The 14,010-nt window shown below is 39.1% G+C and overlaps 1 protein-coding gene across 4 annotated transcripts; it reads left to right on the top strand.

Annotated features, from left to right (window-relative positions):
* The first annotated feature begins 1,868 nt into the window (after positions 1 to 1,868).
* Positions 1,869 to 12,491, top strand: LOC109528551 (glutaminase kidney isoform, mitochondrial-like). Of its 4 annotated transcripts, XM_019891322.1 has the most exons (19): positions 1,871 to 2,139; positions 2,173 to 2,221; positions 2,407 to 2,488; positions 5,208 to 5,329; positions 6,523 to 6,652; positions 7,075 to 7,154; positions 7,264 to 7,427; positions 8,398 to 8,456; positions 9,396 to 9,428; positions 9,534 to 9,592; positions 9,665 to 9,731; positions 9,820 to 9,870; positions 10,277 to 10,453; positions 10,564 to 10,695; positions 10,762 to 10,854; positions 10,938 to 10,999; positions 11,518 to 11,594; positions 11,787 to 11,850; positions 11,970 to 12,491. In XM_019891322.1, exons 1-19 carry the CDS (start codon positions 2,007 to 2,009, stop codon positions 12,124 to 12,126), a joined length of 1,791 nt encoding a protein of 596 aa, XP_019746881.1. In that variant the 5' UTR covers positions 1,871 to 2,006; the 3' UTR covers positions 12,127 to 12,491. The 4 variants fall into 4 exon arrangements, with proteins under 4 accessions (XP_019746883.1, XP_019746880.1, XP_019746881.1 ...); XM_019891321.1 differs by having other exon boundaries at positions 1,870 to 2,221; XM_019891323.1 differs by lacking the exon at positions 1,871 to 2,139 and having other exon boundaries at positions 2,203 to 2,312.
* Positions 12,492 to 14,010: the final 1,519 nt, after the last annotated feature.

Genomic DNA, 14,010 nt, shown 5'->3' on the forward strand with positions numbered 1-14,010 from the left:
GCCGTCAAAGTTTGAAAATGTAAATACTGCAAGGGATGTATAGAAATAATGTATATTATTTGTTTCCTAATTATGGTGTGAAATCCATGTGATCAGTATCGTCACATGTATCAATATTATTAATTATGAAGTCATAATAAAAGCAATTTTTAAGGTACTTAAATAAAATCAAATATATTTTCAGGAGCGTGTATCAAACTGCTATCCCTTCGCATTAATGGGTTTCCAAGAAGTGGCTTTCTGCTTCAAAACGGTGGTGACCCCTGCACTAGAGGAAGCATCTCAGACACATGAATGTGAAGTGTCCTCTCAGGAAACCGAGCCAAGAGAGCTGCTTGGGACTGGAGTGAGGGCGCTGCCTAGAGGAGGACTGGATTAATGTTCCCTCAAGTCAACTCACCATGAGGTCTCACGACTGCTTGTGACAACAGCACAACTGTCGTAAACCACTTGCTAAATACGATGACATCCATGACTGGAGTTGTATCTTAAAATGTGCCTTTGCAAAGGCAATCATGCGATGAACACTTGCAGAGTTAATACCCCGTTCACAAAATGTTTATTATTCATGTCGTTGGCGTTTGCAGTAAAATTGTTCGATATCATGAAACTGGTCCTAATATTTTGATTACCTAAAATAATTACATAGAGGGGAAAAAAAAACATTAGAAAAAAAAAAAAGAAGAGGAAAAAAGTCAGGAAAAGCCGACTAGAACTCCTGAAATTTATCTTTCGGGTTAATCAAAGTCATTTTCAATGGTGGGAGGTGTGTGTTGCAGGGTATTATAGTTTTGGAGGTTTCGTTTATCGGTACTTTTTATTTCCTTTTGCCTATTTTTTAAATTCAGATAGTTTTGATTAGTTTTTTGAGGAAGCTTCTTAGCTGTAGTTAGTTTTTATTTTTTTCAAAAATTTGTTATTTTAGTTTCTTATTGGTTTTAGTATTCATTTTAGTTGTATATATTCTTTTAAAATATATGGAGTATTTGTCACACAGAAAAAAATGGTAACTACGAAAGTAAGCTAAAATTCTCCAACTGACCTTCCTTTTCCTGTAGCTATGGCCTTTCAGAAATCCCGAAGTAAAAATATTTGAAATAAACCCAGACGGCTCATGTCTGAAATGAATTGACAAACATAAGAACAAAGCACATTTTTGCTATAACTTTAGTTATAGTTACTTTTAAAAATGTAAGAAGTCATTTCATTGTTTTTTTGATTTAATTTGTTCTTATTTCATCAATGAATTTAATTTTTTCAATTTTAGTTGTAGTTATTTCATTAGCTTACATGAACTATAATAACCTGAGAATGCTAATTCCTATTTAGCAGTTTGAAGTGCGCCACATCGCAATTATAATAGAGGCAACCACATTGTTTTGGTCATTTTATTTTGTTGTTATTTTTTCCCACCTCTCAAAAATATATATATTTTAATTGAGTTGTATGATTTTACAGCAATATTTATCTTGTTCTCAATTTTAAAATCCAAACAACATGGCATTTGAGTAGTGGTGTGTAAACCTTTTGTATCCACTGAGTATATACTGTATATATTCATAATGCTAATTAGAATACATGTACTGTGTTTGTTACGATTGACCTCTGTGTGATCAACACCTGTCTAAAAATGAGATTTAAAGTAAATATTATCCCCGCCCCTTTACAATGGGAATTGTATAGATGGAATGTTTCCTACTTAAGTTTGATGTCAAACTTCCCAGTGGATGAAACTGCAACGATAACATTTGACCAATCAGGATCATGAACGGTAGCTCAAAGAATATCCCGTTCAGTCTCAGCAGCTGCTGTTGTTTATTTGCGCTGGCATCTCAGCCATTGGGCCGCGTGACCCCACCCCCTTAGAGCAGCATGTAGTTGAAAGAGCAGCTGCTACTCACTGTGAACGCCCTAAAGTACTGTTCACAGTAGTCTCGATCAACCATTGGAGGGGGAGAAAAATTTTACTCTTTTCAATTAGCAAATAGTAGGTCCTACTGATCACTATGCATTGCTTGAAAGCTCTGAGGACAGCCAACCCAGGAGCCTTGCGGCTATTTAAGAATGCAGGCATCACAAACAGAGTTGGAGCTGACAGCAGTGTTCTGTCCAGGACGCAGCAAGCCGTTTTTCTGCCCTGCCGGCTCACAACACCACCTCATACCCACAGAGCCCTTCTTCATTACCAGACCGGTCCTGATGTGGAGCAAGGACGTGGCAAGTAGGTCCTCGCAGGCCACCACAATTGAGTGATTAGAAATGCAACATGAATGGACGCCCATGTAATGTCACCATCTGCTATATATATACAGGTATATATGTATATGTGCGTGTATGTACCTGTATATTGCAGGAACAGTTCAGGACAGTACAGTGTATATTTTGTTTTGTGTTGTGTGTTTTTAGGTTGATGTCTAGTATGGAAGACTTACTTTTCTACACAATCACCGACGGCAGAGAGATGATCCCCATGTCACAGTTCATATCAGTGAGTCACAGTCAGCACGCTCACATTACCTGTGCCGCATCGGTTTGGCTTTCCTTCATGGACATTCTGCATCTGTACACAAACACTGCGCCCACTTGTGCTTCCTAAACATACCTCTGACATTTGTGCTAGCAAACATCAGGAGACATATAAGAGCCCAGTGCAGTTGAATCAAAAGTCATCTGGTGTCCAAGATTTTTTTTTCATGTAAAAGGAATCGTGGTTGTGAACCACAGGTAAAGGACACTAAAACAACATAGATCGATCTCTTTTGCCATTTAAATGGTAGAAATAAAACAGAAATAAACATTTTAAATATACATGCTCGATAATTCTGAACTGGATTGATGTTGGTGCTAATACAGCTTGATAAATTTCCAGGTTGCTCCATCATTAGTATACTGATATCACTCTACAATGTACGCATTGTATTCAAGGCCTTAGATTAGGATACAGTCTTTTGTAGAAGTCTCACATATGCAATCAACAGGTCACATTATTATTCACATTATTATTCTTGTTTTATTTATTTCTTACTATTATGGATGAAATGCCCTGTTTAACCCATCCGGCTGACTTTTGTGACCTCATTGGTCACATCACATTACATATAGATCAGACATCTGGTGAACTCTGTGTCTATGGTGACGTTCTTCCTTAATGGAACAGATTGCATACCTCAGAGAAGTGACCCTTGTGTACACAGCTGCCTTGTTTTGTGTTCTTCGGATGATTGGCTGTGTTTGTAGACGTGACTCAGGTAGAAATAGGTCGTAGAACTAGGTGGAATTGAGCACAGCAAACCAGTGGCATTGTTGTTTGCATAGTCGGACATGTTTGTTTTTCTCCCTTTCAATCTGTTGCAGCATTAACATTTACACAGTAGACTAGTAAACTCCATTATGCTGTATCAGCATAATGGAATGTTTGCTTGTTTGTAACTTATTACACATTATGCATTTTACGGAGCTATGAAGTGTGTAGATGTGAAGATGTAATTAATTGTAAGTGAGAACGTGATGATTGACTTGGGACCAGTGCAGGGTGTTGTCTGCCTTTCATTCGATGCTCCATCACCACTACATCCCTCAATAGACATGACATCATGTGACATTCAAGCCGCTTGCAATTTCATTCCGCGCATTCAAAACTCTGCTGCCTTGCATCCATGCACACATTTTTTTATTCGCTGAATAAGCATCTCCCTTTTATCTGAATCATACTTGGGTTTTTTTGTTGTTGTTGGTACATTTTTATTTCCACAAGTCTTGGGATTTACTGGGCTAACCTTGGACGTCACAGATCGTATTTCATGCCATTCCGTGTGTGAATGTGAGTTGGTGTGGTGTCAGTCATTGAGAATTCAATTTTAAATAAACTTTGAAAGGACAACCAAAAATTAAAATAATGGCAAAGTAAAATAAGAATACTGTACAATCAAATGATAGCAAGAAAAATAAATACCAACTGTTCCTTGGCCCTGTAGGGGCAATGTGGTGCTGTTCATGCCTGGAGTACAAGACTTAACAATGAGACAAGAAGCAAAGAAGAAAGTTGTGACTGTGCTCTATTAACATGGCTCATTTTTCACTGAGTGGAGTGAGAAGAGTATTTACTTTTGAGTTTTGTTATATTAACTGTGTGTATGTGTTTGTGCATTGTTATCTGAAGGATTGTCACTCCAGGAGGTCGATGCTAAATTTCATGTTAGCGTGTGAAGGGGATTCTACATTGACTTTAGCATTAGCACATGCGATGTGTTTAAAATGAAAAGCGTCTTATATTTAACTATACAATGTGTGTAATTGTTTCTGTTGTATATTTACGTTTACATTGATCTCTAACTGGCGTGTCATTAAACATCTTCAAGCACGCTCAAGGACAGCAAGATCACATACACATCACACGCTGACGGCCACAAGCAACGTGGTGCATTCAGTGTACTTCAACAACACCAGGAACTTGCAAATTCATCACGTTGTTTAGCACATTAATAATTTTTCGTTTATTATAATATTTTTAAAATGGCGAGGAGCTAAAATTAAAATCAAGATTACATTTTTATTAATGGCCCATCCCTATGCATGACAGGATAAGATATTATAGAGACGGGATGAATGGATATGTTACCTGAGAAGAGGTCCTGGACTTTTTGACACCACCATAAAATGACTTTTGCTTGTAGACAAACCAATGATGGCTCATAAACATAGCAGCTGATGTGTCTAAATGAATTTATGCATTATCTTATAATCTTGAACTATGGAACACGCTGTTGAATTCTGACGGATCATTCTATTTACATACACGTTACAAAAAAAAAATGCTGTGATTTCTAAAGCTGCTAAATCTACGACTAAGTCATTCTTGTCTTCCTTCACATCCCAAATGAAGCATTTTCGAAAAAATTAACTTGCTCAAAAAATAAATACAACGAATTGAATTAAAAACAAAAGTCAAAATAAAATAAATCCAAATCTATCATAACCCTGTTTATGAGTCAACTGATATGTCCTACGGAGTTATCCATGTGGTGTCCTTCAAACCAAACACATTTCTTATGGAGCTGCTGTCCCACTTATCCCTCCCACACTTGTTCCTAAATGTGTATTCCATGTTTGACATCCACAGAGACGCTGAAGGTTCCTAGACATCAGCAAACTTTTTTTTTTCTCACCATTTGTGTTAACAAGACCACCCAACTGTGTTGTGTGTACAGGCTTTGAGAAAAACAGGTCTGTGGACTTCTGACCCCCGGCTGCGTGACTGCATGCGTCAGATTCGCCAATTCACACTTGACTCACTGGGGCCTGTCATGATGGACAAAACGCTCTTTAGAAGGTACTGTATTCGAAATTTCTCCCGTATGCTGTAATGCATTCATGTACTCCTAGTGAGACCCCAAACTCAGTGAACCCATGCTGCTTCTATCACTAGACCTTTTGCCTTCTTTGGACCTGGTCAGTCATTCAGAGGACAAGCGTGTGCAAGAAATCAAAATTTGAAAGGACGAGTGAAGTTCAGGGGCTTTCTAGATTTCGAAGCCTATATTTAGAAAGTACTTTGGTGTTTAGTAGCGGAGACTGACCGAGAGAGCCAGGCCTTTCTGAGGCGACAGCTGTCACCAGACCCTATTCACATGTGCACATGCAAGCCAAGAGCTGCAGCAGGAAAGCTGAGTGTGCTCAAGGACTTGGAAAGGCTGAGCTCCATTACGTAACCAAGCTCAACAGTTCAATACTCCAACAGATTGGTTCCTAACAAATTGAAAGAAAGGCTTGTACAGTATATGGACATATTCAATATTTTTTTTCTTCCCATCTTTTCCTTCTCAGGCTCACAGAAAATGCTCTGAGAGAGAGAAACTATTTTTCTCCTGAAAATGACCATTTGAATAATGCAAACCCTCTCTACTTCTTCTGGTGTCTCAAATCTCACACTAGAACACTGGTGTCAAACTCAAGGCCCAGGAGCCAGATATGGCCCGCCACATCATTTTATGTGGCCCGCGAAAGCAGATCAAACATGTCACCGCCCATGATGCTTTCTAAAATGTCTACCAAAAATTTAATTCTCATACGTAATAAATAAGAGAGATAGTCTCAACATTTTCTTGTTACCAAACCCCCCATGATAGTAATTTAAGAGTTGAATCAACAGTTATTTTTGACCTCTGCACATGTGGTTTCAGTTATAACGGCCCTCAAAGGGAAACGGTAACTAAAATGTGGCACATGACAAAAATGAGTTTGACACACCTGCACTAGAATCTCATTGGATTAGGGATGGCTGCTGAATATATTACAATACTACATATATCAGTATCATTCTTCTTCTTCTTTTTCTTCTTCTTCTTCTTCTTCTTCTTATTATGACCATATTATGAAAACCAGATGTGCTAGAGAAAAAAATGAGTGTAGACTCGGAATAGGTACATCTCTGATTTAAAAAAAAAAAAAATTTGTTGGTCAGTGTGCTAATTTTTTTCTACATCAAAGTGTTTTTTTAATTACAAATCTGTCATTCTCCTGTAGGTGTGTAGGTAACAACATCATGCTGCTGACAAAGGCCTTCCGAAAAATGTTCATCATCCCAGACTTTCAAGCGTTCACTCAGAAAATTAAAGTCATATATGACAGCGCACAACAGCAAGATGGGGGACAAGTAAGTCACAGATGCACAATGGTATTTACTGCAGTGGTACCTCATCCAGGGCCTCCATCCCTTCAGTGTCCGTTGATGAAAGGGCATGAAACAATATAATGGGACATCCACGTCTGATTAATGAGCATAAAATTGATTTAAAAAAAAAACTTCCATCCACAACTTCCTATCCCATAGCACATACAGTATAGACAAATAGCCGATCACACTCACATTTACGGACAAAACAGACCTTTAAAAAAATAATTTTATATATATACACACACACACACACACACACACACACACACACACACACACACAGTACATGCAGAAGAGAAAAAAAGAAAGATGTTATGTATCTTATGTTGTTGTTCTTTCAATGCATAGTGCATTGGAAATCTAACAGAAGTCTGCACTTCATTGTTCACGTCACCATGCAGGTAGCTGATTACATTCCTCAACTTGCAAAATTCAGCTCTGACATTTGGGGAGTATCTCTGTGTACCGTTGATGGACAAAGGTAAGCATCCTCTTGTTAAATGCATGGTTCCACTCTGACATCCTTCATTCAGCATCTGCACCATTTCATTTTGTCCATGTTTCTCCATTCATCTGCCCGCGCTGTGCAGGCACTCAATGGGTGACACCAAGGTTCCCTTCTGTCTGCAGTCGTGTGTCAAGCCACTGGAGTACGCCATCGCTGTGCATGAACTCGGCAGCGAACACGTCCACCAGTTTGTGGGCAAAGAGCCTAGTGGATTCAGGTTCAACAACCTATCGCTGAATGAGGAGGGTAAGCAAGCTTTTAACTACCTAGCCCCATTTTTAAAAAGAGCTTGCCTCCTAAATCTAATATTCTGTTGGGACACCCACAGCAGCAAAAACTGGCAATCAGTCTTTAACATCTACAGCATGTGGAGACATTTTGGCCCATTCCTTCCTTTCAGAATTGCTTAATTCCAGCAACACTGGAGTGTCGTCGAGCATGAACGGCCTTTTAAGGTCATGCAGCAGCATTTCAATCAGATTCATGCACTGACTTTGACCAGGTCCCTCCAAAATCTTCATTCAGAAATTATTTCTTTTTCGACATTCAATAAGTTGATTTCTGGTGTGTTTTGGATTTTTGAAGAACCCAATGCACTTTAGCTTGTGGTCATGAACTGATGGCTGTAAAGACATTGAAGAGCAGAATTCATGGGTCCATCAATCACAGTAAGTCATCCAAGTCCTGAAAAAGGAGAGCAGCCCCAGACCATCACACTAACACCTCCATGTTTGACTGTTAGTCTGAGGTTCTTTTTATGTGTTAAATTTGATGTAACAAGATGCAAAAAGTTCAACTTTTGTCCAACGAAGTCAACGGTATTTTGAATCATTCAGATTTTTTATTTTTTTTTTGCAAACGTAAAATGAGCCTTTATGTTCTTTTTGGTCATTAGTGGTTTTGCCTTGGAACTCTGCCATGAATGTAATTTTTGCCCAGTCTCTTCCTTTTTGTTGAGCCATGAACTGTGACCTTAACTGAGACGAGGGAGACTAGCAGTTCTTTAGATGTTACTTTTAATAATGTCAACACACAACAAAATGAACGATACAAAACAGTACAAACCAAAAAGGATCCAACCAGGTTGTACAACTTTTGTTTTGCCAGACCCTGAATTATACCATCACATCAGAAGAATGCTTCCAATAAGTGGTTGTGAAGTAGATCTATTGAGTCTCAGCAATTCATTCAGAACATGCTCTCATTTCTCGTGCAGATAAACCACACAATCCAATGGTGAATGCTGGAGCTATCGTGATCAGTTCATTAATAAAGGTAAACATTGCATGCCTGCCACGGATGACTGGAAAGATTTTTCAGATTTTTATTTTAGAATATACACCCTGGTTTTGGACTTCTGGTGTGTGCAGCAATGCACATACGGTAATATTGATCAGGATCACCTTTGTAGAGAGGCGGCTCATGGTACAATTAGAAACTAATTACATTTTGATGCTTTCTGATCATGCAGTGAATAATAAGTCCTTAAACCTTTTTTCCATTACAAATGTTTTTTCTTGTTTGTTTTTCAAGTAAGATAAGATGAGTTTTTTTCATAGTCCTATATAAGTCTAATGAAAGATCTTGTGATCATCCTGAAAATATTTGAAGAGCAAGCTGGGCTGTGACTCGGTTACCTAATTGGGCAAAACAAACTGATCAAACTGAGGCTGGACTTTGAACCATCACCGTTTGTCTTGACAGACGTCACATTTATCTGTGGGCACAGATAAACATAGCATGTGGACGTGTTCCACCTGTTTGAAATTGGCTTTACTTTCACAGCAAAGTAGTAAACCTTGGGTCACTTGTGAGGGAGGGCCTGTATGGGAGAGGGAGGGGGTTAGGTGTGCGTGTCCTTCCGGCCAATCAGAGCGTCCGCAGGCAGGAGGAGTGCCCTTGCCTGCTTGAAACTTGTTTACGTTTGGTGAATCGATGATTTCAGGTTAGCTGTCATAGGGAATATAACTCATGCAAAATATATCTCTCTCTCTCTCTCTCTCTCTCTCTCTCTCTCTCTCTATATATATATATATATATAAAGAGAATTAGAGACAACTGTTGTTCCAGGCAGCAGTTTTTTTACATTACATGCAAATTGTGACATCATGTGACCAGTCAAAGTTCTCAAACACTGCCATCTGTAGGGCTGCTATGAATCGTTGTTTCAACAGCAACAAAAATCTCAGTTTTCACCTTTGTCTTTTTTTACAGCCTGACTCCAAAAAAGCAGAGAGGTTCGATTACGTGAGTAAAGTGTTTGTTTTTTGTTTTTTTTGTTTTTTTCACTGTGCACATGGCATAGGTTTCATTCCATGTCCCACAATGTTATCTCCTCATGTCTGTTTTCAGGTAATGGACTTTTTGAAGCGTACAGCGGGAGCAGAGTATGTTGGCTTCAGCAATGCAACGTGAGTATCAGGAATAGAAAACTATTATTTTGTAATTTCTTTTGTCGATTCTTAGCTGTAACGTGCTCACAGGTTCCAGTCCGAGAGGGAGACAGGTGATCGGAACTATGCAATTGGTTATTACCTCAAGGAAAAAAAGGTAAGTTGGCGTGTCGGTTTTGTTTCCAAACAAAGTTCTCATGTCTTGAATAAGCTATCACTCTAATGTGAGTATGTTTTACTTGTAGTGCTTCCCCAAGAACGCTGACATGAGTGATGCCCTTGACTTCTACTTTCAGGTGAGGACCTTTCTGACTTATATAGTAATTGATGACATATTAAATCAAGAAATCTATTGTTTTGAGGATCTAGAGCAGCGTGGTCAATGGACGAATACATATTGGATATGGTCCAGCGAGAAATTTTAACCCATTTTCTTTCATGCTTATCAATCTACCCTGAAAAAAAATGGATGTGTGGAATTCACTCAAATTTATTTCGTCGATTGGATTCACAAAAGAAAATAATCTGGATCCAGATGTATAGTCAGTCCACTTAATAAAAATATATCTGGAATAAATTCAACAAAATTTGTTTCAGTGTGGATTATCGCAAAAACTCGCTTGATTTTTTTTTTTTCTGTCATATCTGAAGTTGGATGAGAAGTTCAAATGTCAAAATCAGTCTTCGTTTTTTCCATGGCAGCTGTGCGCCATCGAGATGACGTGTGAGTCGGGCAGCGTCATGGCGGCCACGCTGGCCAACGGAGGCATTTGTCCAATCACCGGCGAGCGTGTGCTGAGCACAGAGGCCGTTCGGAACACGCTGAGTCTCATGCATTCCTGCGGGATGTACGACTTCTCTGGACAGTTCGCCTTCCATGTGAGTTACGCTTTCATAGGCCTCACTGACTTGAGATGGCTTTTTTTTCATCATCAAATACAGGTGCTTTGAGAAAGATAGGCTTGTTTTTTATGATTTTTTCTTTCCAGGTGGGCTTGCCCGCCAAATCTGGGGTTTCCGGTGCCGTTCTCCTGGTGGTCCCCAATGTCATGGGCATGGTGTGTTGGTCTCCCTCTTTGGATCGCCTGGGGAACAGCGTGCGCGGCATTCACTTCTGCCAGGTACATCGCAGTTTTGCCCATCGGCCTTGAGTGTTGTGTGATCCATTCCAACATTTGATTGACTAGGAGCTGGTGTCTCATTTTAACTTCCACAATTACGACAACCTGAGACATTTCACCAAGAAGCACGACCCCAGAAGAAGCTTAGATGACGAGCCGGTGAGTTCCGAGCCAAGTTGCATCCACTCTCAAAATCAAAACATCATCATCATCATCATCGTACTTACTTCTCCATCCTTCAGAACAAAGCAGTTGTAAACTTGATGTTTGCGGCCTACAGCGGTGACGTCTCTGCTCTGAGGAGGTATCAGAAGGGTTCTTGATGGGAGAAAGAACACCACTTCTTTTTGTCAGAAGGGATTCAAAAGCAATGCGTTATTTCAAATATCATCAACCATTTATGAGAGCATTTGCTAATTGGTAAACTCCAGATTTGTCACTCTAGGCAAGGGTTATGATAGTTTGGGAATTTTCACAATGATTAGTTCTTATTTTGTTTTGTGTGGGGTCTTTTTAAAATTCATTCAGTTTTAATCAGTTTTAGGGCAGGTTTGCTAGTTTTTATTAGTTTCAGTTTTTTTAATGCTTTGTTGTTATTAGTTTTAGAATTAGTTTTTTTTTTTTTTGTGTAGTTCTTGTGTGCAAGCCAGAAACCTCCGATTAAAATGTAGTTTCAGTTAGTTGTCTTTTCTATTGTTTTTTTAAGCATTTTCATTTTTAATGTATTTTCTTCATGGAAGTGTATTTTCCAGTTTTATTTTTGAACTTAAGTTTTTATTTGCAAACAAAGTCAGTGGTAGTGTCCCATTTCTTGACTTCCAGGTTTGCTCTTTCTACGTTGAACATGGACCAGCGAGACTACGACTCTCGTACAGCCCTCCACATCGCTGCAGCAGAAGGTGACTCTCTTGTAGTCCATCCATCCATTTGCTCTACTATTTGCCCTCATTCAGGTCAAGGGTAACTGGAGCCTTTTCCAGATGACGCTGGGCGAGACGCAGGCTACACTCTAGACTTGTCTCTTTTGATTGACACTTGATATGTTTTTTTGTGTTTTGGCCAAGATGTTATCACACACTTTTTTTTTTTAGGTCATGTAGAAGCTGTCATCTTCCTCACTGATGAATGTAAAGTGGATCCTTACATCAAAGACAGGTAGACAGTGTCCAATTTATAATGTGCATTTATTGGTGTGATATTTAATAGAAGAGATGCCCAAAAATGTCGGTCTGAAAGCACAGTATAACAGTCCATGTCATGGTGTTTATTGGCAGATGGGGCAACACTCCCCTGGATGACGCCAGGCAGTTTGACCATCACGTCATCGCCACCATTCTGCAGCAGTACCAGCTTGCGTACACTAATGGCGAGTCATCGAGCTTCAAAGAGGAGCAGAAGACCACCATGGACACGCTGGAGAGCATCAATTGAGGGATCGAGCGAGGCTCAATTAATATGGCACTTGAAATGAAACAGGGTGACTCAGACAAGTGAGTAATGAAGGATTTTAGATGTAGTTCGGGCAATTTATGCACGCTCACTTGTCAAAATCTTAGGCACGCTAGCGCAATCTATTGAGACACAATAACAGATCTGCGGCAGCACGGGGAAGTTGTGGTTAGCACCGGCTCACAGTCAGGAGATTCAGGTTCCAGTGTTTTTGGGAACATCTCTTTAATGGCATATTCGTGTGCTCCAAGTGAGCTCTGCAAATCCTCAAAACAAGCGTCCTTTTTTTTTTTTAATTGAAGACTGCGTGAATATGGCTGGGAATGGTTATCCAGTCCCCTCCAAAAGTATTGGAATGGCAAGGTCACTTCCTTCGAATATTTATTCCTCTCGCCAGTATTCAGGGACACGACAATCAAATATTATAATACAAGCACAGTAGTAAAGTCCGGCCACAACAAAGCAAATTCTTTTCAATTAATAACTGAAAGGGATTCATTTTTTAATGAGTGCCAGTATTTCGATGCCCTCTTTCATTGGAGTTGATGAAATCGTGCAAGTTCACCTGATGTGTTCATTGACAGTGCTCACTAATGCTATGCCAGTTACCGGCAATTATCTTTATAATATTGCACAATATTTCATGGCACTGTCCTGTGGAGGAACATTTCATTCTATTACTCATATAACACGTAAGAGTTATGTGCTGCTGTATATAATTGTAGTAGGCGTTCTTATCCCAGTAGTGAGAAAAAGCCAATTCCTATCAGGCATTTTTATTTGTCCTCCTGCATAAATGTTTCTGAAACAGATTACGTGACTCTCAAACAAAGGTGACTCAAATACTTGTGACTTTTCATAACAATTACCGTATTGGCCCGAATATAAGACGGTGTTTTTTGCATTGAAATATGACTGAAAAAGTGGGGGTCGTCATATAGTCGGGGCCTAGACGTTATACCCATTCACGACGCGATGGCGCCAGATATCATTGAAGCGAATGCTGAACTTGACTTCCAAGGCCAAAGTGAACCCCTGCCACGAAGAATAAAAATAAAAATAGCGGTAGCACGAAGAATAAAAATAAAAAATAGCAATTAACAAGGAGAAGAAAATAATAGAAGACATAACAGAAAATGGAGAAACGTAGTGACAATCTGGTGAAAGGTGGGTCGATGATCGGCCAGGTTAACCGGCAGCTGAGGAGAAGTTATGATGTAATTTACATTTCAAAAACCAGAAGCCATTCATTTACGAATGTCATTGCACTTAGATTTGAATGAGGCAAAATAACATGCTCTTTCTCTCAAATATTTTGTTATAATCATTTGTTTCAGATGTACTGTAATTATTTTCTGTGTAAAAATAAATTTGGTGTTCAAAAAGTCTTTTTTCAAACTTGAGTCTTGAAAAAGAGGGGGTCGTCTTATAATCAGGGCCGTCTTATATTCGGGCCAATATGGTGTGTCATGTCAAGAAGCTCGGGTTTAGGAATACTCTTGTGTTAATTCAAAAGAGAAACATTTATAGTTGTAGACAAATGACTCAGGGTAACGTTCATATGTGGCAGAAGACGTAATAACGTGTTGTTCTGTTCTTGTTATAAATATACGTCATCATAATGTGAAGAAAAGAAATGTGAAAAAGTCAATTGTGGTCTTCTTTTAATAAACAATGTACAGTATTAAGATGACCGATTAGCACCAGAAAAGTTGATCAATACATGACATGCTGGGCGAGCCATGAAAGAGGCTCGTCGAAATCAACCTGCAGAGGATCAGACACGTTACAGTCATCAATGAGTCACTTGTATCTACAGTATCTACAGTACTGATCATATATATATATATATATATATATATATAT

Source organism: Hippocampus comes, unplaced genomic scaffold (assembly GCF_001891065.2).
Source record: "Hippocampus comes isolate QL1 unplaced genomic scaffold, H_comes_QL1_v1.1 scaffold174, whole genome shotgun sequence".
NCBI classification, from domain to species: domain Eukaryota; kingdom Metazoa; phylum Chordata; class Actinopteri; order Syngnathiformes; family Syngnathidae; genus Hippocampus; species Hippocampus comes.

Coding starts and splice junctions, on each gene's coding strand:
- LOC109528551 (XM_019891321.1), top strand. CDS start 2,007: ATGCATTGCTTGAAAGCTCTGAGGACAGCCAACCCAGGAGCCTTGCGG. Junction 6,653..7,074: donor AACAGCAAGATGGGGGACAA/GTAAGTCACAGA, acceptor GTCACCATGCAG/GTAGCTGATTACATTCCTCA. Junction 11,000..11,517: donor GACGTCTCTGCTCTGAGGAG/GTATCAGAAGGG, acceptor CTTGACTTCCAG/GTTTGCTCTTTCTACGTTGA.